The following is a 25,359-nucleotide window of genomic DNA, read 5'->3' as shown; positions in this document are numbered from 1 at the left end:
AGCCTTAACTGAATACCAGTGATAGTTTACAGATAGATTACATTATAACAAATGTCCTAAGACTTTTACTTTACTACTTTGACATCTTCAGCCACCATTTGATGGAGAGGATGAGGATGAACTCTTCCAGTCTATCATGGAGCATAATGTGTCCTACCCCAAGTCCATGTCCAAAGAAGCTGTGTCCATCTGCAAGGGGGTAAGTGATGTTTTAAGGATCACAGAGTATTTTATAAGTTTTGCAATTATTGTTCCTTTAGCCCGAATGATGCAGTTGAATCCCAAAGTTTGATGGGTTTCAAAAATCAGCCTGTGTTTTTTATTTTTTTTGGCAACCCCCTGTTCTTCTAACACCTGGGCATTACATCATTACATGGCAGCATGGCTGTCATGATTATTATTATTTACCAACAAGGAAATACGTTTTCAGAGTCAATTTACATACCAGAGACGATTCAATTAAGATTAGGGCCTAGTCTTGTCAAGTCTTTTAATGACACACTCCACCTTCATTTATTATATTACAGCCTGTAGCTGCATGCTGCCACCAGTACTATCGTCACATAACATCTCATTTCCAAAAAATTATTAATGGTCAAAATGAAAAGTGGCTGATGAATCAAAAAAAAAAAAAAAGAGGTATAAAAAAGAGCTGTAATTTCCTGCAACAATTTTAAAGCTAGTAGCATCTGGCTCTGAATTATGCTGTTAATGTGCTAATGTAGCAATAAGCAAAGAAAAAAATAGGGCTTGTTTCTTTCCCTTCCTTTGAGCACAAACTGCCTCCGTCACATCTTCTAGTCATTTTTCCTCCGTTTGTCACCAGCTGATGACAAAGCACCCATCAAAGCGTCTCGGCTGTGGCCCAGAGGGTGAGAGGGACATCAGAGAGCAGGCTTTCTTTAGACGCATAGACTGGGATCGCCTGGCTAACAGAGAGATCCAACCGCCATTCAAACCCAAAGTGGTGAGTGATGCTGTGATCGGGAGTGAGAGAGTGAGAGTATACTGTTTGTAAAGTCACACAGATGTTTGTTGTACATCATCATCATTTGATCAGTCAGTCAGTCATGCTACAGTACACAGTGTCTATAAAAAGTGATATACCTCCTGGAGGTTTTCTCTTTTAATTTCTTTCACATCCTCTCACTTATTCTAATTTTAATAACCTTTTGTATTCATTGCGTGACTCTTAATGTCCCAATATGTAGCATATTTACATCAAAATAACAGCTTTGCATGCAAAGTGATGGCATCTGGACTAACTTTTGAATTTCTTAAAGGCTCTGAGAAGTGAAACATCTTCAAGAACGTTAAGTAAATTAATACACAGACTCTTCTCATAAGTTATGAGTGAAAACTACTTCTTCTTCTGGTATGTTCAGTCTGGTGCTTATGCGTAGTTCTTAAAATCATATGAACAGGTGCATATTCAGAAGGAGAAATAAAAACTAATGGGAAAAAAAAATTACAATAAGACATCCACTAGTGTCTTTTTATTTCTCACACTCTCATTTAGGTTTGTTTTGCCTTCCGGCATGTAGAATATACTGCTAGAAAAACAAGCAATCATTCCTGAATGCAAGAATTCAGATGCTTCCTCGGTTTGTATGTGTATGAATGGGTGCATATTGTGCGTCTGTGTTCCCATTCATTTTCACCCAGTGCATTGGTTTATATACACCCAACAGAGCTCGAGGCTAGATACCAGCTGCAGCCACCAGTCCGCTGCCACGGACACCTGCCCTCCCCCTTCATCCCTCCCCATACCTAAACCTCCTCCTGTCACCACAAACACTCCTTTTCTGTTTGCAGACCCCCGCATCCTCCACCCCCTCTCTGCCCACAGCGCCCAAAGCAACACAAGCGCTGCCACCAAGGATTAAAAATAGCTCTCCAAGAGCAGAGTTCCCTTTACTTCCACCACAAGGGCCACAATAAATGTAGGGTTACATAGCGGATGTAGCTGTCTCCATTCACAGAGGGGGGAGGAAAACATTTTCTAAAAGTGGATCCATCCATTCATTCACGAGGGCTTTGTGCCGTGGTCACAGGTGTGAGCTCATACACTGCGTCATTAATTGGTCTGAAGGGATTTGCAAACAAAACATCCATCCCAAGCTTTATAGCTTTGCTTCTGTAATATTACAGAGCAGCTCAAAAAGCCTAAGATGCTGATATGTCTCCAGAGAAAATACGTCGTCAACAGCAGACGCTGAAATCCACTGTAAACTTTGTTGTGCATTACTCATTCTGAATGTAAAAGCTGTGCTGCTACATGGCAATATGCATATATATATTTATATATTCAGCTGTTTGAGACACATGATGACCTCAAGCAGAGCTTCACACAGATGCTGGTGACCTCCACTGTGGGTGCATAGGGTTGGTTCCTAATCTAATTACAACTTCTGCCCGGCTGCACACCAGGCTTCAACATTTGTCTGCACCACCTTCCCTCTGGGACCTTTTTGGAAGCTTTCTAATAAAAGACATGTGGAAAAGCCTTTTAATCATGAGTCTACAAATCCTCGCCATTAACCAAACTACGTTTTGCAGTCCAGTGATCAAAATAACATCCACTTCAATCATTCTTTTCATTTCAGTGCGGCAAAGGAGCAGAAAACTTCGACAAGTTTTTCACACGTACCCAACCTGTGCTGACCCCTCCCGACCAGCTGGTCATCGCCAACATCGACCAGAGCGAGTTCGCTGGCTTCTCCTACATCAACCCTCAGTTCATCCATCCATCCCTGCACAGTGTGGTATGAGGAGGGAGCAGAAAGCACAAACGAACGGACTGATTACAGGATCCTTCCAAATGCCGACCAACGTCCCACTGTCAAAAGACTCATATCATCCTCTACAGTGTTCTGTCTACTACTTCTCAATATCTGTGTACAGAAATGACTGAAGAGAGTGGAGCAAAGTGTTAGCATGATGTTTGTGGGCATGTTAGTGCAATCTGAGAGGAAAATGTCCAAGGCACTGATTTCTTTCTCATAACTACCCCAAACATCTCATAATATGTTCTTTATTCTGAATCTATATCTGTGTTTCTTTCAACCTGCAGCCTTTTTCTTGTGTCTCAGTATAAGTTACTATCTCATTAGGTATTAAAGATGCAAGATCCTTCTCATCCCACACGTGTTTCCCATCTTACTACGCAACAATCTGCAATGCACGACAAGAACGGAACATATTTTTCTGCTCTGTCCCGGCTTTATCTACTTCTGAACTGCTCCATGTGTATATTATGTGTTTATACTCAAAATAAAAGAGGTAGTATACTGTTAAATGAGTGCCAAAGTAGAAGTGGGAAAAAAAAAAAACATTTCTATTGCAGTTCTTTAAGTCCTTGTAATGTTTTTCCTCTTTCGACTACCCAACAGTGTCAAAACAATAAAACCCCTATACAGGGAGCGTTTATATCTGTTGTTTTGTAGGACGTGGAACTACAATATATTCAACTCAGCACAGAGAAAGAGAAGCACATTACGCTTGCCTAGGCCTTTTTAATGCAGTGGATGTCGCCTACAGCGGGGGATTGCGGGATATAGGGTCAGAAAACTGTGGATCAAAAGAGACGATGTTTTAAACCATAAAGATGCTCTTTCCATATGCACAAAGCAGATCTCTGTTGCATGCTTATTTTCTGACTCTGTATGAGCAGTAGATTGTAGGATGCAGTACACGTCTTGTATCATTGTAAAGTTTAGTATTATGATATAAACTATGTTAATATATAATTGTATGTTTTGAAGAGTCTTGGTCTGAAGAAAGGTTTCTAATCGTTACGGGAAGAGGTTTGTTCCTGTTTTATGTTCTGCTTAACTCAATTTCTATGTCTGACCCTTTATTGTACGTCAACCTTTTTTTGTAAATACGTTTCAAATAGAGATGTTTCGAAAGAGAAGTTAATGCTGATTTTATACTATGAACTGAATGTGCTTTTACTACCATAGACGGTTTGAACATTTCTATGTTTAGATTACCCCACAGAAGAGATATATAACATTTGGCTGAATCTTTGGTAGCTTTGGTATCAGCAAAACCTTGTTATATGTATTTCCACGATTTGTCCATTGTTTTCTACTACTCTAGTGCACAAAAAATATGCAGCACCTGCTGTGCGTGAAACGGTTGAATGCCCTCTTGCCTTGGTCATCTCAGGGCTGACTCCTGCTCTAGCAAAATGATGTTAACGAAACTAAGTTGAAGGTCTGAGGAGCTCAGAGCCCTTGGTGTCTAAAACGTGTCTTTTCTTTATATATCGTGTGCATGCGTGAGGCGAGGCCTAAACTAAGCATGAGAAAGACCCCTGCATGATACGGAAATCAGTTTCCAGTCCAACAGGTGTGTCCAACAGTGTTTTGTTTTTTGTTTTTTTTTATTGAGGCACACAACAGTGAGGTTTCATAATACTGCCAAAGTCAAGAACGTCATCCACCACATCACATACACAGTGATGTTGCAGCTGTCGCATCTGGACCAAAATAAGATTGTTAAGGTTAAGAAAAAAAAAACTGAATGTTTACATGTCTCACATTGAGAATCAGTGTCTGAGGAGAGATAGAAATAAAAAACCACGCACACACACAAAACAACCTTTGGAACCACTACAGAAATCATCAGTCAGGCCAGTCGAGTACGGCACCACCCACTCCAAGGCTACAATCAGAGCCACCGGGATGTTTGTGTTTTCTTTCATTGCCCCTGCTTTTTGTTAACCTGATTCTTCTTGTTCCTCTGTTCATTGTAGTATGACAGATACTGTGTATAAATAAAGTATGGATAAATATTAAAAATAACAATCTGCTCCGTTTTGTTTTTCACACCTGTCCAGTGTGGTAAACGTACACATCATATATAGACAGGTGGTTTTTCACAAATTAATTGATATTTCATTATTATTCATAAAGCACATTTTTTGATCCTGTTTAATTATGAGCAACAGCGTTTGGCTAATGGATTTAAAACAGAGACACTCGTACTTTAGCACAAGTTAGGGTAAGAATCTTTCTAACTAGCAGGATCTTACTGTATTTAGACCCCTTTTCACACTCCGTCATGTAAATTTCATGGAATAATTCATAAATATTCACAATATGCTATTTGACATTCAGAGACAGCATGATTAAACAAGTGCTTCCACAGTTGTCAGGCCTGCTTCTCGTCACAGGATCCTCGGTTTTCCTGTAAGAAGGGATCGCTGACGTCTGTATAAACTGTATTTATAAATGTCTGTCTGTATTTCACTTCCCAGACAAACTTTTCCTACAGGATAAAATATATGCTCTACTCAGCAGAAAATATGCCCAGATCTCCTGCACTACCTGGAGCTGAAGGTGTCCTGTGTTTATGTTCCTGTCAGAACAAAATCTTCCATATTCACAGCACAAGTGTTCAGTTTGTATGTGTCAACCACAGGTACTTCTAGTATTTTCTGCTTCTCTCTGCACACTTGGAAATGCATCACCTCAACAGGCAGCTGTCTGACTTCCTGTCGCAGCTGAGCGGAGCTGTCCTTGGTCCTGAAACACAACACTACACACACACACACACACACACACACACACACACACACACCATCATCATAACTAACTGCACAACCATAACCATCGGTCTTAACAGTCTTTTGCTGTTGTGAGGACAGGCCACATGTCCTCACACCAACTCGAATATGTCCACACTACAACAGAAGGACATTTCCAAACACGTACGCACTCACTCTCTCTCTGTCTTTCTCTCTCTCTCTCTCTCTCAGATGAAATCAGTCAGCAGAGCAGGTCCTGGCATCTGATTCTGTTGATGCTCTTGCAGCTGCACCGCTGCTGCATCACTTTGATAATAAACATCAGTTTCCTGCAGGAATTCGTTGCAATAATCGAAGGAGCGACGCTAAAATCTCCCTTTAACCCGCTCATCACCAGAAAATCAGAGACTCTGTCTCCTCAGGCTCTGAACACAGAAGATTTACATCAACAACTTTGAGCACGATCTTTGCTCCAAGTGCAGGAAACACAGCGCGGATAAAAAGGAGCGAATACAAACAGGTGAGAAGAAGCAGTCGATACGCACCGAGCTATATGTTGTTTTCGGCTGTTGCATGTGTGGTTCAGCTAATTATTAATTTACTTGCAGCATGTTGTTTTACTACGAGGTTTATTGGAAACACTGTGCAGTCGCAGTGACACACAAGAGAAATGTAGATCTGGCGCTAACGTGTTATAGTTAAAACTATTTTAGGATTTACAACACACACAAAAAAAAATCTTTATTATTCCCAAGAAAGTTTGATGTCAAGTCACATCTTGGCTGCTTTCTACCTGTCTTACTGGTATTTTGAAAGTCATGCATGAATTGAAATGAAATGACGCATACTTCAAAAAACGTGTTGATTCCTAAAGGCATATGAAGGTTTTGGTTGAATTTTATTCTAACAGTGATCTGCTGTGATGATTTATATTTGTGCTCTATGGTCATGGCTGCTTAAATCTAAATCTAAAAAATGCTGTAGTGATTCACCAGCACATCATGTTTCTACAGGAATCATTTGCTGCCCCGTTGTGCACATTAGGGAATTTCTAGGAAAAGTTTTACATCTTTTTCTTGTTTTAGCTGAGTTTCTTAGGGACATTCACACATTTCTACTCAATAATGCTCCTGAGGAAGTTCCTGCCCTGACAGTTCAGTACAACTTGGACATATAGACCTTAAAGACAGAGAGGTGACCTTGCTGGATAAAGGACAAGCTTATTTTTGGAGTGGTTCATGTTGTTTGTATTTCACATTCATTCAGTTTTAGATAAGTGTACAAATCATTCACCAGAACTACATCAATCCTAATTAATTAGTTCACTTGCACAATGAACTAATCATCAGATACCCATTAACATTTCCTTGACAGCCGATTCCTCCCTCCGTCACTGCCTGTTCATCATTCACGTGTCCTGAACGGGACTGAAATCATCACCCTGTCACTATAGATGATGTCTTACAGTGTTATCAGACTGTCAAAATCCATGCTCTGACTTTTGACCACCTTTATTAATGTCCAACCTTTTCCAAGGCTGTTGAATTCATGGCTGCAAAATGTCAAAACCCAGTCCTGGATTTCAAATAATGTGAACATTTGTATTCACGTAGGTAGGCTGCAACACCTTTAATGCCCCCGGAGTCTGGAGGCTCAAACACTTTTATTATTGATGCACACTTCTGCACAGCTCTGACAGTTTCTCAGGGTTATTTGAGAAGCTGAATGCTGCTTATTAAGGGTTTAAATGGGCAGATTGGAGGCTGAACAAAGTTAGAGATCCCTTATTGAATTCTAGTCAGCTGTGTTTTCTCTACCACACTTTCTAAAATGAAGTAGACCTCTATTGTAAACATAAGTTGCTCTTTAGAAAGATATAAATAAAGATAATGGGGCCTTCTTCTTTCACATCAGACAGGAGCTGATTAAAATGAGATGAAAAAGACAACAAATACATGCAAATATATGTTAAACCATTGTGAAAAAGTGCATCTCCAGCTTTCTTTTCTTTAATATTTATCCGTATTTCTTCCTCTGTTTCTATTTCATCCTCCAGATTGCTCCCAAGACTTTATTTTACCCACTGTGTGCTCCCTGCTGTCACCATGAGTGCATGCAGCAGGAAGGCCCTGACATTGCTGAGCAGTGTCTTTGCAATCAGTGGCCTGGGGTTGCTGGGAGTGGCAGTCAGCACTGACTACTGGTTGTACCTGGAGGAGGGCGTCATCATGCCTCTGAACCAGAGCACTGACATCAAGACCTCGCTGCACTCAGGACTGTGGAGAGTCTGTTTCCTGGCGGGTTAGTAACAAGACTGTGGGTGCGGTTTCAAATTGTTGCATGGATTTTTTTTACTGCCACGATTTGACAGTTCACTAAGGAAAAAAAATGAGAATGATCACAGTGGAACGATGATATTAAAAGGTTTTCATTTCTACTGTGCAGCATCTAAATGTGGCAGCAGCAGGGAGCTGACGTTGTCACACTGATGTATCCTCTGTGCATCGTCAGTCACAATTAGGCTGCATCATCAGGTTGGAAGCGTGTGAGAAAAAGAGCAAGAGGAAAAAAAAGTGTCTCTGTTTCAATGACATACTATAAAACAAGGTGCACAGTCAGTCCTATAATATATACAGTAATTATATACACCCACACATACAGACTTGTACTTAGAATTCTTCAGAGACAGATGTCATCTCATCGTGGCGAGAGTTAACAGGTGAATATTGCCAGCTGGTGTGAATAAGTAGCATTATTTGCAAGTTGGGATGTATTTCACAGTTACATTAAGATTACATTAAATGCATGGATGGATTACCGAATGAGCCGACCAGGCAACACTCACTTTTGTTTGTTAATATTTCTTGTTTGAAAATCATATAGTTTAGTTAAAAGATGCAAAATAGACTCAAAGAAACAAAAATTAACTAAAAGAACCAAAAGAAAAACAGACACAAAAGTTACCTCAGTAAAATGAAAAAATGCTGTGGTGGCCTTATTTCCAGTGGTTTAGTATCTCTCAGGGTCCCATTTCCTCTTAATATGTCAGTGAATAAACGTTGATGTCAAGGTTGACTGTGTGTGTAAATCCAGGCTTATTACAAAAAGAAGAAACCCACAAACCATTTGTATTTACAAAAAGAAAAAGAAGAAACAAGGAAATGGAGGCTTAGAAAGTTTTGCAGTTAAAGTTGTTACTGTGGCCGTAAAATGGACAGAGCTATGAGTAAGATGACAACTTGCTGTTTTACAGGGGGTTACACACTGTACATACCAGACTGTTTGTTGGCCGGGGCCTGTTGCCACGTAACAAGTGGAGTAAAGTCGCATGTACAGATTAACCAAATTAAATTTAACATGTTAACATACACGCCTTACAGCTGCTTTCCAGCTACTCCGTTGACATAAAACTATTACGGTCAACTTCTAAAATGTGTTTATAAAAGTATAAATTGCTGAATTTCTTGATGCGTCGCGACCCTTCGGATGTTTGACTTTCGTGTCTGGGATGTTCCCACTTCTCACGGCCCTAAAACAAACAAGTCACTGAGACGCTGAACAGCCCAACTGAGCTCTCTGCTTATACGTCAGTGTTACATTCCACCTTTGTGTTGAATTATTGTTTTAATGTAAATAAGCCGGTTTCTTCATGTCGTCTGCTGACATGACCATCTTGAGTCTTGCTATGTGCTTCATGTTCATGTTCAACAGCGACTCATGAAAACATTTTTACATTTTTGAACAATGAAGTAAACTTTGCTTTTCTCCTTGCCTGTTTTGTCTATGACTCATGCCTTCACATCCACAACCTTTTTTTCCCCCCTCTAAGCTCTTACATTTAGAGGATCATGGGGATGTATTTTTAGAAGTGAATTAATGTTCCTCTAAAGTATCTCATTCTTACGACAGAGATGGAAAGGAAAGCAGCAAGACGTCTCGCTATGTGATTTCTCAATTTCGTTTCTCGCCTCAACACTTTGTCTCTAAATTTATCTTTACATTTCTGTCGTTGTGCTCTTCAGGCGACGAGTCTGGCCGCTGCTTTACCATCGAGTATGTCATGCCCATGAACGTCCAGCTGACGTCAGAGTCCACAGTAAACGTGCTCAGTGAGTAACAGCAGCAGAAACTGCAGCTTAACACTTCACAACTCAAGGTGCCCCTCAGGGTTGTTCACACAAGCAGGTATTTTTTAAATAAATGTTCATTTTCCAATAAGGCTGTGTTCAGAAATCTTTGCACCATCAGAATGCAGCCAGACAGATGTCTGAGTCATCTGAACCCTCGTGTCTAAGCCTTGCTCCTCTCCAGAATACTTATTGCTTCTTCATAGACAATTCACCTCCCATGTCCTTCAACGTAGCTTCTCTGGGGAGATGAATCCACTGGAGTGAGTCAGTCTAATAAGTTCTAATGTTGTACTCCACTGACGATGATCAATTGTACATCAGAGCTCCATTTAAAGAGAAATCTGTCCTACCTCCTCCTCCAACACTCTTATTTTTTTAGAGATATCACATTGCTTCTCTAATCCACTCCGTCTTCTCCTCTTTAGAGATGATCCGCTCGGCCACTCCCTTCCCCCTGGTCAGCCTCTTCTTCATGTTCATCGGTTTTGTCCTCAACAACATCGGACACGTTCGACCACACCGCACCATCCTGGCCTTTGTCTCTGGAATCTTCTTCATCCTCTCAGGTGCAGTGAGCTCTCATGTTTCTGTCTTCTCCTCTTCTTGTCTTCTTTGTCCAAACCTGATTTTTTTTCTCTCTGTGTCTCAGGTCTGGCTCTGGTGGTGGGTCTGGTTTTGTACATTTCCAGTATAAATGATGAAATGCTGAACAGGACTAAAAGCAGTGAGGCCTATTTCACTTACAAGTACGGCTGGTCCTTTGCCTTCGCTGCCATCTCCTTCCTGCTCACTGAGGTACGAAAGTTCATGTTCATTTTTTTTAAGGATTATTTTTTGGGCTTATGCCTTTATTTGAATATATAATTGTCCTCATTGTGTTCTGTTTTGCACATACTACAGTATAAAAGAAATGTACTGAACTGAAGAAGAAGCAACTTATCATCAGCTGTTAACTCCGTTTTGCTGCTCACAAAATTCACTTTGTGTAACCTCTCACACACCTAAAAATGACCCTTTTAATTAGGATCAACACATTAAATAAGTCAAAGCCTGCTTATTAATTGATGTACGATATTAGAAATTAATCCAATTCCTTTCCCACATGTGTTATTTTAGTATTTTTAATGTTTTGACCCTTGAAACTCACCTGAATTTAAAGTTAGGAGTAACTCCCATCTTGTGGCCAAAGTCAGGAACTACAACACCACATGAAATAAACAAGATAAATCCATTTACTATTTGTGCTACATATCATCACTAGCTAGAGATGTAGCCATTCCAGCAGCATCATTATAGAGATCTAATCACATACTAAAACCTCCACTGTGGCCTTTATTAGAAATATAACTATAATGGGTCCTTTTGGGTCCTTCTTCACTGCAGAGTGCAGGTGTCATGTCTGTCTACCTGTTCATGAAGCGCTACACAGCAGAGGAGATCTACCAGCCCCGTCACCCCAGCTTCTACCGCCCTCGTCTCAGCAACTGCTCCGACCACTCGGGTCAGTTCCTCCACCCGGAGGCCTGGTCACGTGGGCGCAGTCCCTCTGACATCTCGAGTGAAGCCTCACTCCAGATGAGCGCCAGCTACCCTGCTCTCCTCAAATGCCCCGAGTATGATCATGTCTCCTCATCTCCCTGCTGAGGGGTCGTCACCACATCGGAGGCCACCCACGGGCGACTAAAGGATCATGAAAGATCTCATATCACTAGTTGAGGACCGTTTTCCTTGAAGAAAATCATACAAGTTAAATATAAATCCTGAGTTTGATGTTTTTCTGGGAGGAAAGTGTCTGCCACTTTGACAGGGACTCGAGGACTTTGATGTCTGCTAAGCTGGTTGTGGTCTTTAATAGGGCCAGCAGTGCTCATAGGAAATTTGTTAGCTGCACAGTTTAAGGTTTTAGACAAACAATTAATAAATGTGGTTTATGCCTTCTGCAAAGATCTAGTATAAACTAGATTCCAATTAAATTGAAGGAAAAAGCGTTTTGGTTTTATTACATCTGTGCATTTTACCTTTCAGTGCCTCATGAATGTTTGTGTTAGTGAGTATTTGCTTCCTCACTTTTAAATAAATGCATGTTTGTTATTCTTTAAAACATTTTTTGAGGTTTTATCAGTGGCAGTATTGAAATGTCATGCAAAAAAGAATAAACAAAAACAAATATCTAGTAATACACAACATCAGTGGCCAGTTGATAATTACGTGTGGTGACGAATTACAGATGCCACTCAGAGCACAGTTCTGGGTGTTTTTTGGCCTCTCTGTGTTCTGTGTGAACCCAGTGACATGACACAGATGACAGTCTAGTGTGTCATATGCATACAGAAAACCCTTTTGGTAATTTTACAGCCAGGAGCGACTTGATGTGCAAATATATAATACTGAAGCTCAAAACATCCAAGAGCAGTGGTGCCGTTTATAACAGGTCGTATTTTTTATTTTGGAAATTGTTTGTATGTTTATGTCTAATTTGCATTTTTACATCTGTGAGGTTCTTAATCAGCAACAACAATTAATTATCTGTGATTGTTATCTGCCCTGCAATTCCATATTCATACATAAAATAAATAAATAAAACCTTACTTCATAGGAAAGCGTAATGCTTTCTCCCAAATAAAATATCAGCAGCACAAAGACTGTCCCCTGGAGAAGAGCTGTTTCTTTACAGTGCTACATTTAATCAGTTCAATGTTTTGTCACAGGAGAGACTAACGTATATAAATACATCCAGATGGAAGCAGCTAAGATCATTCTGATTTATTTTATACTGACTTTTTCTACAGTATTATATGTACAGTTGTCAGATATTTGATGTTAAGATGCTGGTGCAAATTCAATTCATGGTGTAGCTACACAGTCCTATAGCATAAAGATGTTTGGAACAGTTACTCTGTAAAATAAATGTCTGTCATGAAACAGTCTGCAGTTTTCTATTTCTACAAATGTGACACCACATTTATTCACTGGGAGGCAGCATTTGATCTTTTTAATTATACTTCATCCTATTAAGCAAGGATGGATTAGCCTACCACACAGGCCGAGGGCACAAACCAAGAGACACAAACATCATGTAAGAAAAGCATAAATAGACAAACAAATGACCACGAAAGGCCAAAAAAAATCCCAAACAACATACAAATGGAGCTCAAACTATTTAATGACTCAACACAAACTGTTAAAAAAATGACCAAAAAGAGAAACAACAACCACAAAGATTCACAAAATGACCACAAACACTTGAAGGAGACTCCTGAACCTGAAATAAGAATAAAAAACTAAACAAAAAGATAAAAAAAAATACTAGACAGGCATTTTACACACACCATCAGGTAAAAAACGACCCATCACTCTAAACACAAAGCCAATAATTTGCGTATTGTCATCAACACGTGTTGTCAATTAATGGGAAACCTCTTCAACTCCAATGTGCCATGCTGTCATTTAAAAAGTGTAAAAACAACATGGACAACAAACAGCACCTTATCTTACCTTGGAGGGCTTGTGGGGGGGCAGCTTCGCCCTCCTGATGTTGAATATGGAGATGATTTCAACAGGATCCAGTTCATGTTGCACTGATGTTGAACTCAAGTTGTTCGGACGCGTGTTGGTTTAACCCTGTGTGATGTCCAGAGCTGTGCTGCTTTATTTCCATTTAGAGACAAATCCTGACGTTTGCTGACATCTTCCTGCTCAAAAGTTTTCTTTTTTCATAATTTCAACAAAAAATAATAATAGCCTACTTCTGAACCTCTTCAGAAAATAAGTTACACGTGTTAAAAGATAGCAGAAATAAAGTTGAACATTTAATTTTCATTAACCTCACTGAGTCCTCACATCACTTGTTGGCCATGATGATATTGTTGTAGTATTTTTACGCTGTGAATAATGATATAATGTCCACAGTGACAGGAAGACGCTTGACTATTTGTTATCTTTTAGTGTTGATGGGTCACTTTCAGTTCACCTACATCCCTTTGTATCCATACACTTCTTTTGTGTTCAATACTGATGTGACTACATTATATATCGTCCTGAAAACCAGTAGAGGGTGCTCTCTCCTCAGTCATGCAGCTGCACACCTCTCTCAGGCCCCATCATGATGTCCTTTACCTTTCCTGTCCTTTTTTTGTCATTTCCTGTTGTTTCAGCATGTGTTCAGCCAGGGAGGAGGATTATACACCGCCAGTCTTCATGATGGATAAAAAAAAATAAAGCTCAAGAAATATCTGCATAATTCATTAATGATGGCTCATTACTTGCAGTGGCAATATGTAGGTCAACACCAGCATCAATAATAAATACACCACACATACTGTTTTATGTATACTTTATATAGATACACAGAATATGAACAATATATATTAATAATATAAAAGTTAATGTAACTATAAGCCCACACAGGGCAGTAGAAGATAATATTCTGCCCTGACCACAAGGCGTTCATTTTATTTTACAATCACATAGAAAACTACTGGTGTTTATAATTTTGACATCATCATCAATGATATTATCATCATCATCATCACTGTTATTACTGTACTCATCATTAACATCAAGCATCATTTTCACTATAATCTTTGTCATCATAAATACAACCATCTTTCTCACTCATCAGTCATGGCTTTTCAATAGAATCATCACAGTTATTGACCACTATCATCATCATCATCATCATTATTTTCTTATGATTATGTTTAAGGCTTTTGTAAAGAAGTCCTAAAACGTTAGCTGATGCAAATATCTGCCCATGGGCTCAAACAATATTAGACAGAGTGTGCATATTACAACAAAGAGACCAAAAACCTATACATTGTATATACATACATAACTTAAGCATACGTTGTTTAACATTTACAGGAAGTATTAAACCATTTCACAAATAAAAAATAAATACAAAAATGATAGTTGGGTATTGTATATATATGTTTTGAAAGAGAAACACAAAAGCAAGCAAGGGATTTTTAGGATTACAAACTAAATGCAAACAAGATCACAACAATACAGCGACCTTCACTGACATAGGCCATAGACAAGGGGGGGAAAGCTTAATCAGACTGGTACCCTACTGAATAGAGCCAATGCACAGCCATGAACAAAACTTACCCATTAGACTGAAAAGACTAATGAAAGTTCTTATAAAGTTATAATCCTTAAGATTTTACCCATCTCAATATTACAATAGTAAGAATGCACATAATCTGCCATCAAGATATGTTCACGGCTTTGTCGTAAATATATGAAGAAAGTCATTTTAAGCATTTTTTGTTAACGGATGATTCTTAACATTTTAAAGGGAGTAATGACTTCGGTAAAACAATTCTTATATTATATTTCTAGATGTTCAGTGTGTGTTTGCTGTAGTATTAATTCCTCTTGCTGTCTCCAGCAGCAGGTTTGTGAAAAAAATCTTAAAGATTACAACTTCAAAGTCCAAAAAGCTTCGTCTCAAGCCTTGGCAAAAAGCTCCTTCACTATTCAACTAAAATTAAAAAGTATGCACGTTTCAAAATTCTCTGTTCCACACAAACACGTGTACGAAATCAGCCCAGCTGACTCAAGACTGCAATGCTTTGTTAGGAGCCTAAATGTAAGACAGAGCTGTTTTCTGAGGTTACTCTGAGCAAGGCTTCAGCCATGGCACCTGGAGAGAAGAATTCAGCACCAGAGTGAGATGACGACATGGCCCAGGTGAGGTTACGCTGCACTAGTTGACCCGCCACTGCTCCGTCTCTCCGTCTCCCTCCCTCTCTCCCCAGACATTTATATTCCCCCTTACATTTCAACAGTCTTGGCACATGTAGCCGACCACTCATCTGAACTCTGATGAGTCTTGAATTACTAAGACCTTTTCTTAAAGCACAGTGGAGGGAATGCTTGTATCTACTTTTGCACCCACACTGTAGATGCTGTGTGTTCTGATAGCATGCACACTGCTGCATACACACATACACACACACACGTCAACACAAACATATTGGTCTATAACAACCCACATGCATGCATGTGCACCTGAAACATGGCAGTTGTGCTTAATGGAGAAAGATAAGAAACATGTAATGACCATGAGAGGGGGAGGTAGTAGGTATGTATGAGATGGAGGAGAAACTAACTGAATGGTGGGTTGTGCTGCTCCATCCAAGAACAGAGTCCATTTATCTGAGTTTCCTGGAGCGCTGCTGTCTCGTCAGTGCTGCGGGATATCTCCCCAACAAGTGCACAGGGTTTCCAGGGGAGGAACTGAGGTTTGCCTTCAGGGTTGAAGTCTTTTCTGAGGTTGACAGTTACTTACGTTGTCAATTATTTTTGCAGTGTGTGTGGATTATGTGTTCATGAACCGAAGGAGAGAAAGATGGAGGGGCTGAAGATTGTTCTTGATTGTTCTTCATTTCTTGTTGGCGATTCGCCTCTTCCTGGTGGCCAACATATCGTAGAAGGGGTCTCTGCTAATGCTAGCCCTGGAGAAGAAGCCAATCAAAGGACAACGATGAAATAAATAATAAGGCCACATGAGAGGAGGGTCTTGAGTATCTTTGATATGGAAATGTAGGCGCATTTATACAAGCCCCTGCCTTAACTAGATCAAAAAAAAGGAAAAGTTTGTGCAGTGACCTAGTTTGGTTTCCATGGTTTCTGAAAAGGAACCCCCCTCCCCAAGTTTTTTCTTGGTTCTTTCGTTTGCCTCCACCGTAACTCAACCAAGTACGTAGTAGAACGTACAATCTCATCCACTCTCCCTCCTGCTACTCTACAGGTTTAGAGATGTGAATGAGGGCAAACAACTGTACCGACTCTTCTCCGTTCTCCTGCTCCCGTTTTTTAAACAAAGGCATCATACAATGAGGGCGAGTGAGTCAGGAAGCCATTTGGACTCTACTGAGTAGCCGAGTTTCACGGCTGCTAAATCCTGTTAGCACTAGCACAAAGCAAGAAGAGGCTCAACCCCCCCACTGCGGATGTTTCTGATTCCCTTTACAATGTCACACGCTGAGGAATGAGTATGTGTGTGATGACTATCCCCCTCTTTTATACTGCTCATTGTCATATTAAACAACCCAATTTCATGAAACAAAAACTCCAGTGTAGAGAAATCAGATCCAGGCAAGGTTGCTGTGACTAACATGTTTCTACTCTTTAAAATCTGTAGAAACCTGGAATGGGAATTATAAAAATACAACCTTATGTGCAGCATCACCTGAATCTATGTGTTTGTGAACCAAGTATAAGTAGGTAGAGCACTTCGTCTGTGATCATTTCTACATAACAAGTGGGGGAAATTAAAGTTTCTGTAAAAAGCCTTTTATCTTCTCAGACCCCAAGTCCTCATGGACCCCTCTGGTGAAGCGCGACATGCCGCTCGTTAGCCTCTGTGGTTGCAAATGTGTCAGCCCAGTTTGGAGCTACCTCTCCTGGATGCGTTTGCTGGGTTTGCTGGCTCACCCCTGGGGTGTTATAAGCAGTGACTAATACCTTATCATATCCCCAGCGAGTGCTCTTTGAGAATATGGAGAAGGGAGGAGGGGACGAGGAGCAGGAAGGAAGGAAGGAAGATTGCACTGTGTTACAGTATACAAGTGTACCATTCTGCTGAGCAAACTCTCTTTGACATTGCACCATCTCCTATGCAGTGCATCCAACATTTAGGTCACTAACACAGCAAGGATTTTAATACTGTGAGAGCTATTTATGATGTCTGAGAGAAAAACACATCAACCCAGATCATTATATGTTAAATGAAATTATATTAATATGTTAAGCAAGTCAATACCTCTTACCATGGCAAAATCTGCATTTTATACTATATTAAATCTTTTAGTATGTTATAAATGACATTTTTCCGTATGATGATAATTAACACAATCACTTTGTGAATTTAGTTTTTTACCTTTCTTACAAAGAGAGAAGAGAAAAGATGATCGCATGTCTCCTGTACATATGAAGCTACAATCCAGTCAACTGGAAACAGTGCACCTTGGTTTTTATGTGTGGGGTTACGTGCCAGATTCTCAACCAGGCGCAGTAACTCACGCTGAGGTTGCCAGATAACCAGACTTCACATGTGTAAATGTGAGGGGTCTTACTTGATAGATTTTATCCACTCCTCTTTCTCCTCTGGCGTAGGAGCAGATATCCTGTAGACCACGTGATTGCCCTCAACAACACGCCCATCTGCCTCTGTCTTGCAGGCTTTGATCACCTGTCCTTTGTGATTGGGGTTATAGAGCTCAAAACAGTTCTAAAGAAAAGAAAAAGGCACAGTAATAAGCAGAGCACTCAAAGTGGAAAAATTAAGTTGACATATAATCTACAGTTTGGGGCGAGATCCTTAATGAAGCAACACTCACAGGTTTCCTGGGCTCCTCCACCTCCCTGATGCTGAGATTCTCCAGTGGGATGATCCCACGGGGCTCCTTGTCCTAAAGGAGCAAAAAGGAGAAAAACAACTGAGTGAATGTAAAAACAGTCAGTGAGAAAGTTTAAGAGCAGGCACACATGAAAGTGAATTCAAATACTGTAGCACACAATACTAATTGAGTGTGTTTCTAAATCCTTATTTTAAGACATCAAAATGAACAGAAACCATCATTAAACCATCATATTTTTTAAAAGGAGTTCTAAGCAGCCACTTAATGTCTTAAGCATTTTAAAAATGAAATCATCATCTTCTTCTTAGACTCACTGTTGTGTATTCAAAGTAGTAGAGGCAGTTGTCCGTCAGGATGAACCACCTTCTCTTCCAGGTTTTCACTCGGCCCCCTGGGAGGAAGAGAATAAGGAGAAAGGAAGTGACACAAAGGCCACAGTGACAGACTGGTTGTCTCCCATCCGGAAACAAAGCAGGGATGTAAAATTCATTAATGAAGCCACAGCCACTGTGTTTTTCTTTTCTTGTTTACTTTAATATCATATAGATCAGATCTTTATCTCATAAAAAGGTACTTTGCTGCAAACTCTGAACTTCTGGTTTAGAGAAAATTACTCTTTTACTGTAATTTAAGAGAAAAGACCAAAGCATTTTATTACTGACTCTACATGTCTGTTCATCAGTTCACTGCTATTATTCAATTTCCTATGTAATAAAGGCAGCTTGTACTATAAACAACGGGACATCATGTGACAAGTAGGCATATTCAAGATAAAATATGCCTTTAATAGGTCAGTTAGTAGGTTTGTCTAATCTTTTGTCTGAGTTTACTTTGTCTAGTGCTACATTTACTATATGTTTTTGTATTATGAAACATATTGCTGCATGTTTGTGATAGAGTAGTTTTAGGATTTTCACTTGTGTCTCTTGCTTTCGGGCTTTTTAAATATTTTTTCTTTCTGTGGTATTAAAATTCTATTTGATTTGCTCTGATTGTTGATTTTAAAAAAAGGTGCAATGGTTTAAATCACTACACTGCTGCCATTGTAGCATTTAAATGTAAAGCTGCACGAGAAAGTTCACTGGCTTTCTGAAAAACTGTATGTAGTAGAACTAGTTTGAAAAAAACTAAAGCAACTAACTAAAGTGTGTGATTTAAATCAACCACTGTTCTCTCTCCAAACTTGTAGCTTAGTTAAACAATGACTCATGCCTCTGATAGATTATTGCTAACTTTGCCTGTTCATTTCTAAAGACTGCAGAATAATACCTTATTGGCTCTCAGGAGAAGTGAGAAACACCACTTGACATGAACCTAACATGGCACCTAAAGCACCCCTGAAGACACACACATACATTCAAGCACAAAAACTCAAACACCAGAGCAAGTTCACCACCTCAAGTGCTAACGTGTGCAAATTGCACCAAAAAAAAAAAAAAAAAAAAAGCAAAGAGGGCAAGCAGAAACGTCCCACATGTTGGTTTGAAGCAGACTTCAGTTGCTGGTGGTGACTGCAGAGCCTCGTGTTGGGGGAAAACACATACATGGCGGGAGACACACACAGATACATACCTAAACCCAAACACAACATGAACAAACATGAAGATGTGCACATGAGCATGCACAAGCACTTTCTGATGATTTCCTATATGTGTGTCTGTATGTGTACTGTATATGTCTGAGTGCCTTGACCTAACATTCCTGATTAGTTCCTCTCAACACTAACCATCCCTCACGGTCATAACACTTTTTACTGCAAAATTTCCTTCCTGTTTGCGTGCCTTTATCAGCCACACAAAATTACAAAAGCTCCCTGTTCCTTACATTTCAATAGACTCTGGCTATTGAATTAGCGAGGCCAAATTTCCGCTCTACGAAGAGAAAGAGATTTGCTAAAAACGCCATTTATTCCTTCACATCCTCCAGGGTTTATTTTTAGAGAGTCAAATTAGACATTTTATAGTGAGAACTGGTGCGGGAAATGGCTCCAGGGAGGAACTGTACTAGAATGTAATCATGTTAGGTCTGTGAGCCACAATGGGGCTATTTGCAGTTCTACTCACAGGCTGATGAGACGACAGAGACGTTACACACAGTAAGAGGAATGTGCAGGTCAAAGTCAGGTGTGTGGTTGTGTGTAAATGTAGTAATAAACTTAATCACCTACAATGAGTTTGCCTTTTAACATCTGGCAAAAAATATCCAGGATACTAAACAGGTTTTTTGTTCACTAAATCTAAGAGAGTTTAGTATTCTGAAAACTGAAATCACTAAAAGTACTTCAATAAGGTCTTCATTAAAAGATGTTGTGCAGGTTTGTAAAGACTGGACAAGCTGCAGGAAAATGTCTTTTATGTGGCGTGAACTGCAGAAAGATGGAGCAAGGTCTGAATAAAAAAACACATGTAAACAAACAGAAACAGACCAATAAATGTAGAATTTGGAAAGTTTTTACAATACTAAAAATCCCTGGCATATACACACATGCACAATCCTGCACTCATATGTTATGTTAAGCTTTCACCTATGGATATCAACAACAATCAGAACCTAACAACTATCAAGGTAAAGTTTGTGTAGCGAGAACCGGAGCACTCAAAAGCAGGCGCATGGTTTGGAGTGACAGCTCAACATGAATTTACTGTATGTCACTTCATTAATTATGTAAACCTGTTTATCTTTTATAGGACACACAAAAAGTCCAAAAGACTTTAGCACTTGGCTGAGACAAGTAGCCATTCAAAATGCATTTTTGGACTTATTATGGTACTTGTGGTGAATTTGCTTTTTTCTCCCTAACTAAACAAAGCTTGATGTATTGATCTTCTAATGCTGTGGTGACTTAAATGGTCTCTGGTTTCCACTAGTGTCTCCTACTACACAGTCTGTCTGTCCTGTGCATTTCTAACACAGTGAAGAGCGGCCACCAATCAGTACACACTGCAGAAAGAAATTATTGGTGAATCTCTGGAGCCAGGAAACAGGCAAACACCACACTCATTAACAATTCACCTCTTACAATTGCTACATTGCTGCTACCTATACTGCCCTGTACATGGTGGACATAGTAATAATCAAGTACTACCTTGGTTTTACTGTCTGTATTTTGTGTATTGTTGAACATGTACTGTTTCATGCAGACAGAAACTCATGCACAGAGAGGTGACTGAAGGTGGGACTACACCTATATATGGCTAACTGTGGAAGATAGCCATATATCATATCAGCCACAGTCTGTGTCGCCACAATTTACATGTATAAAAAAGAACCGTGTGTGTGAGAGAGTATGAGTCACGATAACGTCTATCCTGCAGTTTAGGTTCTCGCCTCGCTGTGAGAATAAAGCCACTGTTGTAGGGGGAAAAAATGCAAGAGTAACCAAATAAAGTCATCCAGGATGTCTTCAGGGGAGTCAGGAGGGGAATGTGCAGAGAAACAGACTAACCTAATTTGAGCAGCCAGCCCTCTCTGTCTGGGTTGAAGAACGTGTGGGTCAGGTCATTCCCATCGTCCTCTGGGATCTTAAAGGGTTCGCTCTTGATGCTGTCGTATAGATTCTGCACAAAGACAGAGAAAGGAGGAAAAACGTTGCTGCGCAGGAAAGAAACGTGTTCACATTAACACCTCCAGAGGAGCTCACAAACGCCTGCCTTCGTACCCGAACATAAAATCTACTTTTCAGATTAACAGCGTTATGCAGCACGACAATCGCTCTGGGAGATGAGAGAGTCTTTCACAAAGTGTTTTTGTCCTTAAATGAAGCCAAGGACACTTTGACACAGATGTAAACCTACAGATTTTGAGTAGATCAACTTGAATTTATATTGTTTTTTTTTTTTTTTTTTTTTAGATCGCTGAGGATCATTAGCATCAGTATCAGGGAGAAGATCTTATTTTGCTGAACTGCAATTTCTCAGTTATAGAACCATGACTATCTGGTTTGCACAGTGTACAAAGCTTTATAAATGTTTCTCTTGTGTGATGAATCATAAACAACACATTAAAAGTGCTTCATTACACATTTTAATTGTTTAATTTCTGCATATTTTCCCAGCACAATATTTCAAACCACGACTACACTGGATACATTTGTCAAACTAACAAACTAATCTAGTCAAAGCTCTCACCCTGAGTAGCTCCTCTGGGAGGTCTCCCCCCTCATTGATCCCTCTGTTCATTGAGATGAAGCGCTCCACGGGGGGCTTATCTCTGACGTTGGGATTGTGCAGGCTGGTGTTCAGCATAATGATGGCAAATGATAGGACATAGCAGGTGTCTGTGGAGGTAATTACACAGAGTGTTACTAGGAAAAAGCAAAAGACCAAAACTCTGAGTGTCCAATAACAGTATTCTTGTACAGAGTTTGTGAATTCATGTGCAAATCATGTAAAATATTGATCTGATATCACAGTGTAGTCAATACCGGCATACGTTTATTTTTAAATTCAAACTAAATCCTTATTAAAAGCATTTATTTCCAAACACGTAGAGGGTGGGTTAGTGGTCTCAGTATTCAATTCATTTATTCTAATCATACCGTTATGACCACACCAGTGATTAATTTGACAGCAATCCATCATCACGAGAGTTAAGACTCTGTCTAATAAAAATGGAATTTAATCAACAAAAAGGCCTATATTCTAGGACACACACACTCCAAGGCCATGTTGCATTGAGTGTCCCTGCAGCCAGGAACACAACCTCACAAACAAATCCATAAACCACTGCACGTGTGACTCACCATCATAACTACTGTTCACCACTGTCCATCTCATCCATCCACAGACTAACTGCCCCAGTCAACGTCTTTTGCTCTGTGATTTACGACCTAAGTCATTGAGAGATGACCAATAGCTACGTCTGGGTGCGCCACCACAGCACATCAGTATTCATGACCGGAACTGTCACCAGTGTCCTGCTCAACACTCGTTCAGCTAACACAAGAGCAGCAGCCAGTATGAGACAGGTCAAGTCCACACTAATGACCTCTATTGACCAGTGATCAATTTCATTATCACTACTGGAGACACGAATGCTGATTACACTGCAATTAGTGAGCAAGCTGCTAACTACAGTGGAAAAAAGGGAAGTAATTGGACTGTTGGTCTGATCAAGGTGAGAATAAGAAAATTAACCTTAAACACGCTCTAATAGGCTGATATCTATGTACAGTAGGGATAAGGCATTCATATTCTCCAGAGTCGTGAGGCCACAGGCTCTTTTATAAAGCTTAAACAGGTGCAGCTGTCTAATGAGGGAAGACAGACAGTCAGAAGCATTGATCTGAGGCTGGGGTGGTCTAGCTGGCCCATGTTATCTGTCCTGGACTGTCTGGTTCAGTCTGACTCATATATCTGCTACAGCATGTGTGGGTGATGTGTGTGTGCGTAGTACCTGTGGACTGGAAGACGCCAGGATTACACTGGCAGTACCTGGAGGCGAACGCCTCCATCATACGATCAATCTTCTGGGCTTCGCCAGGAAGTCTGAAGCTCCACAGAAACTGTCTGCAACAGAAGGAAGGATGGAAGAAAAGAGGGACATTTAATCACATATTGACGTAAATGTATATTAAAGCATATGGACATTAGCAGTATATATGTATACTGTATACTACAAACTCGTGTGCAGCACTATTAACAGGTGGTCAAACGGGAATATTATATAAGTCCATACTTCTAGTAGGTTACTTTGTACTATCAACAATGTAATTCTTCTCCACAGTTGTCTTCTGACCAGTACCTAAACTCACCTTAAGGCTTGTACGAGGTTGAGGTCTGCAAACTCATGAAGCTCCACAAACGCCTGGAGGACCTTGATGTTAAAGTCATCCCTGAAGGAGAGGAGGGACACATCTCAAACTATTTACACTCGCCTCAAACAGAAAAAGAAAATAAAAGCAGACGCTGGAGTCGATTCATTTGGAAAGGTCAACGCTGCTGCCATGTCACGACACAAGTGTCAGACAGAAAGCGAATGTATGAGCCAGGCAGCAGGAAATTCCTGTTGTTTTGATAGACCTATCCCCATTGATTTCTCGTCGATAAGAACCACATGTCCGCTCAGATATTTTACTGGCACAGTAAAATAACTAAGCAAATCCAGACTACCAATTTCCTGGGGCTTTATGCCCATGTCTGAGCACATGCAGAGAAGATTGAACAGAGCGATGAGGAAAGGAAAAAGAAAGGTGGGAGGAAAACAGATGGAAAACTGAAGAGCTCACCGTTCCCCTAAGTAGTCCCCGATGACTGTTTTGTTTAGCCCCTCGCCTTTGTAGAGAAATTGTGCAATGTCCTCTGGGGTGTTCTGGAGAAGATCGTTCTCCAAAAGAAACTGGATCCCCTGTTTTACAAAACAAAAAAAAAAGAAGAAGAGACCACACTGGTCTGTTTCAGTAGACAGAAATTTTAAATGTCATCAACAAGGCTCAATCAAATCACATTTTCAACAGCAACAACCTTATTGACTCGGGGTCTGACCTTTTTAGGGTCCATGTTAAACTTCTTCCTCCCCATGGCAATCTGCTTATTTCTTTGTGTGGTTTTGCTGCAGTGAAAGAAAACACAGCACATGACAGTTAAGACTCTTGTTGTCCCCTAGGTCTCTGTATTTGTTCAGCAGGACAGCAGTGACCAGTTCCTCCAGGATGTGGCCTGACGTTGTTTGTTTACTACTCTGTAACAAGACGGATTGAACTGAAAAACAGGAAATACTTAAAACATCCCTGCATGTTCGGTTCATCTGCTTGTGTACCACATCCCCACTCTGCATCCATTCGGAAGAAGATTTCCTATTTTAGTGGTACTCTTCTTCAAAACATATTTTGCATGTGTCCCACAGGGAAAACTCCACCTTTGTATGTCTGTGCCTGCTCTCTCTGCTATCTGTGTGCCCAAAATAGCCCAAGACCCTTTGCCAGCTGCACCTGAGACACACACACACACCCTCACTACACCTCATCATCCAATCAAATGAAAGCCTCTATATACAGACTGTTTGGCTAATGTTTAGCCGAGGGACTGTCCTGCTTCATTCCCCAAATAGAAAGGGATTAAAACACACACATACACACACAAACACAAGACGACAGGTGTGAGGTCTCACAGTGGAAGCAACTGCTACACAGCTGTCTGACTTATTAAAAGAGCAGAACTGGTCAATTAAATAATGAGCAGGTAATGGCAGAAATAATAATAATAATAATTAATCAATCATGTCCCCCATTGATATAAATGTGAAACAGTTGCACACTAAATATAGGATCTGTGAGTTTTGGACTGTTAGACAAAGCAAACAATGAGCAGATGTCACCTTCAGGACT

General features: G+C 40.1%; 3 protein-coding genes across 5 annotated transcripts in view; 2 read left to right on the top strand and 1 right to left on the bottom strand.

The window, feature by feature from the left end:
• The window catches only part of si:ch73-374l24.1 (protein kinase C alpha type), a 78,260-nt gene extending 73,470 nt beyond the window's left edge, over window positions 1–4,790 (top strand). For both annotated transcript variants that reach the window (XM_026350799.1, XM_026350790.1), the window contains 3 exons: window positions 92–199; window positions 827–967; window positions 2,607–4,790. In XM_026350799.1, the coding sequence (XP_026206584.1) occupies window positions 92–199; window positions 827–967; window positions 2,607–2,771 (414 nt within the window). In that variant the 3' untranslated portion in view covers window positions 2,772–4,790. The remainder of the gene's footprint in view (window positions 1–91; window positions 200–826; window positions 968–2,606) is intronic.
• A 2,851-nt stretch (window positions 4,791–7,641) lies between these two features.
• cacng5b (calcium channel, voltage-dependent, gamma subunit 5b) lies at window positions 7,642–11,409 on the top strand. Of its 2 annotated transcripts, none has more exons than XM_026358685.1 (5): window positions 7,642–7,835; window positions 9,515–9,645; window positions 10,092–10,232; window positions 10,316–10,461; window positions 11,050–11,409. In XM_026358685.1, the coding sequence occupies exons 1-5, from the start codon at window positions 7,642–7,644 to the stop codon at window positions 11,308–11,310; spliced, it is 873 nt and encodes a 290-aa protein (XP_026214470.1). In that variant the 3' UTR covers window positions 11,311–11,409. The 2 variants fall into 2 exon arrangements, with proteins under 2 accessions (XP_026214470.1, XP_026214471.1); XM_026358686.1 differs by having other exon boundaries at window positions 7,642–7,837; window positions 9,559–9,645.
• Window positions 11,410–14,035: 2,626 nt separating this feature from the next.
• Window positions 14,036–25,359, bottom strand: part of cyth3b (cytohesin 3b) — a 29,584-nt gene continuing 18,260 nt past the window's right edge. Inside the window, exons 4-13 of the mRNA XM_026361466.1 lie at window positions 24,518–24,584; window positions 24,262–24,380; window positions 23,788–23,868; window positions 23,430–23,542; window positions 22,163–22,311; window positions 21,481–21,592; window positions 18,350–18,426; window positions 18,015–18,086; window positions 17,751–17,905; window positions 14,036–16,127 (exon numbers count right to left, since the gene is read on the bottom strand). Coding sequence (XP_026217251.1) covers window positions 16,055–16,127; window positions 17,751–17,905; window positions 18,015–18,086; window positions 18,350–18,426; window positions 21,481–21,592; window positions 22,163–22,311; window positions 23,430–23,542; window positions 23,788–23,868; window positions 24,262–24,380; window positions 24,518–24,584 — 1,018 coding nt within the window. The 3' untranslated portion in view covers window positions 14,036–16,054. The remainder of the gene's footprint in view (window positions 16,128–17,750; window positions 17,906–18,014; window positions 18,087–18,349; window positions 18,427–21,480; window positions 21,593–22,162; window positions 22,312–23,429; window positions 23,543–23,787; window positions 23,869–24,261; window positions 24,381–24,517; window positions 24,585–25,359) is intronic.

This window comes from Anabas testudineus, chromosome 8 (assembly GCF_900324465.2).
Source record: "Anabas testudineus chromosome 8, fAnaTes1.2, whole genome shotgun sequence".
NCBI lineage: Eukaryota > Metazoa > Chordata > Actinopteri > Anabantiformes > Anabantidae > Anabas > Anabas testudineus.
The sequence above is the reverse complement of the archived record's forward strand: the minus strand, read 5'-3'. Positions and strand labels throughout refer to the sequence as shown.

Coding starts and splice junctions, on each gene's coding strand:
- cacng5b (XM_026358685.1), top strand. CDS start 7,642: ATGAGTGCATGCAGCAGGAAGGCCCTGACATTGCTGAGCAGTGTCTTT. Junction 7,836..9,514: donor TGGAGAGTCTGTTTCCTGGC/GGGTTAGTAACA, acceptor GCCTCAACACTT/TGTCTCTAAATTTATCTTTA. Junction 10,462..11,049: donor TCTCCTTCCTGCTCACTGAG/GTACGAAAGTTC, acceptor TCTTCACTGCAG/AGTGCAGGTGTCATGTCTGT.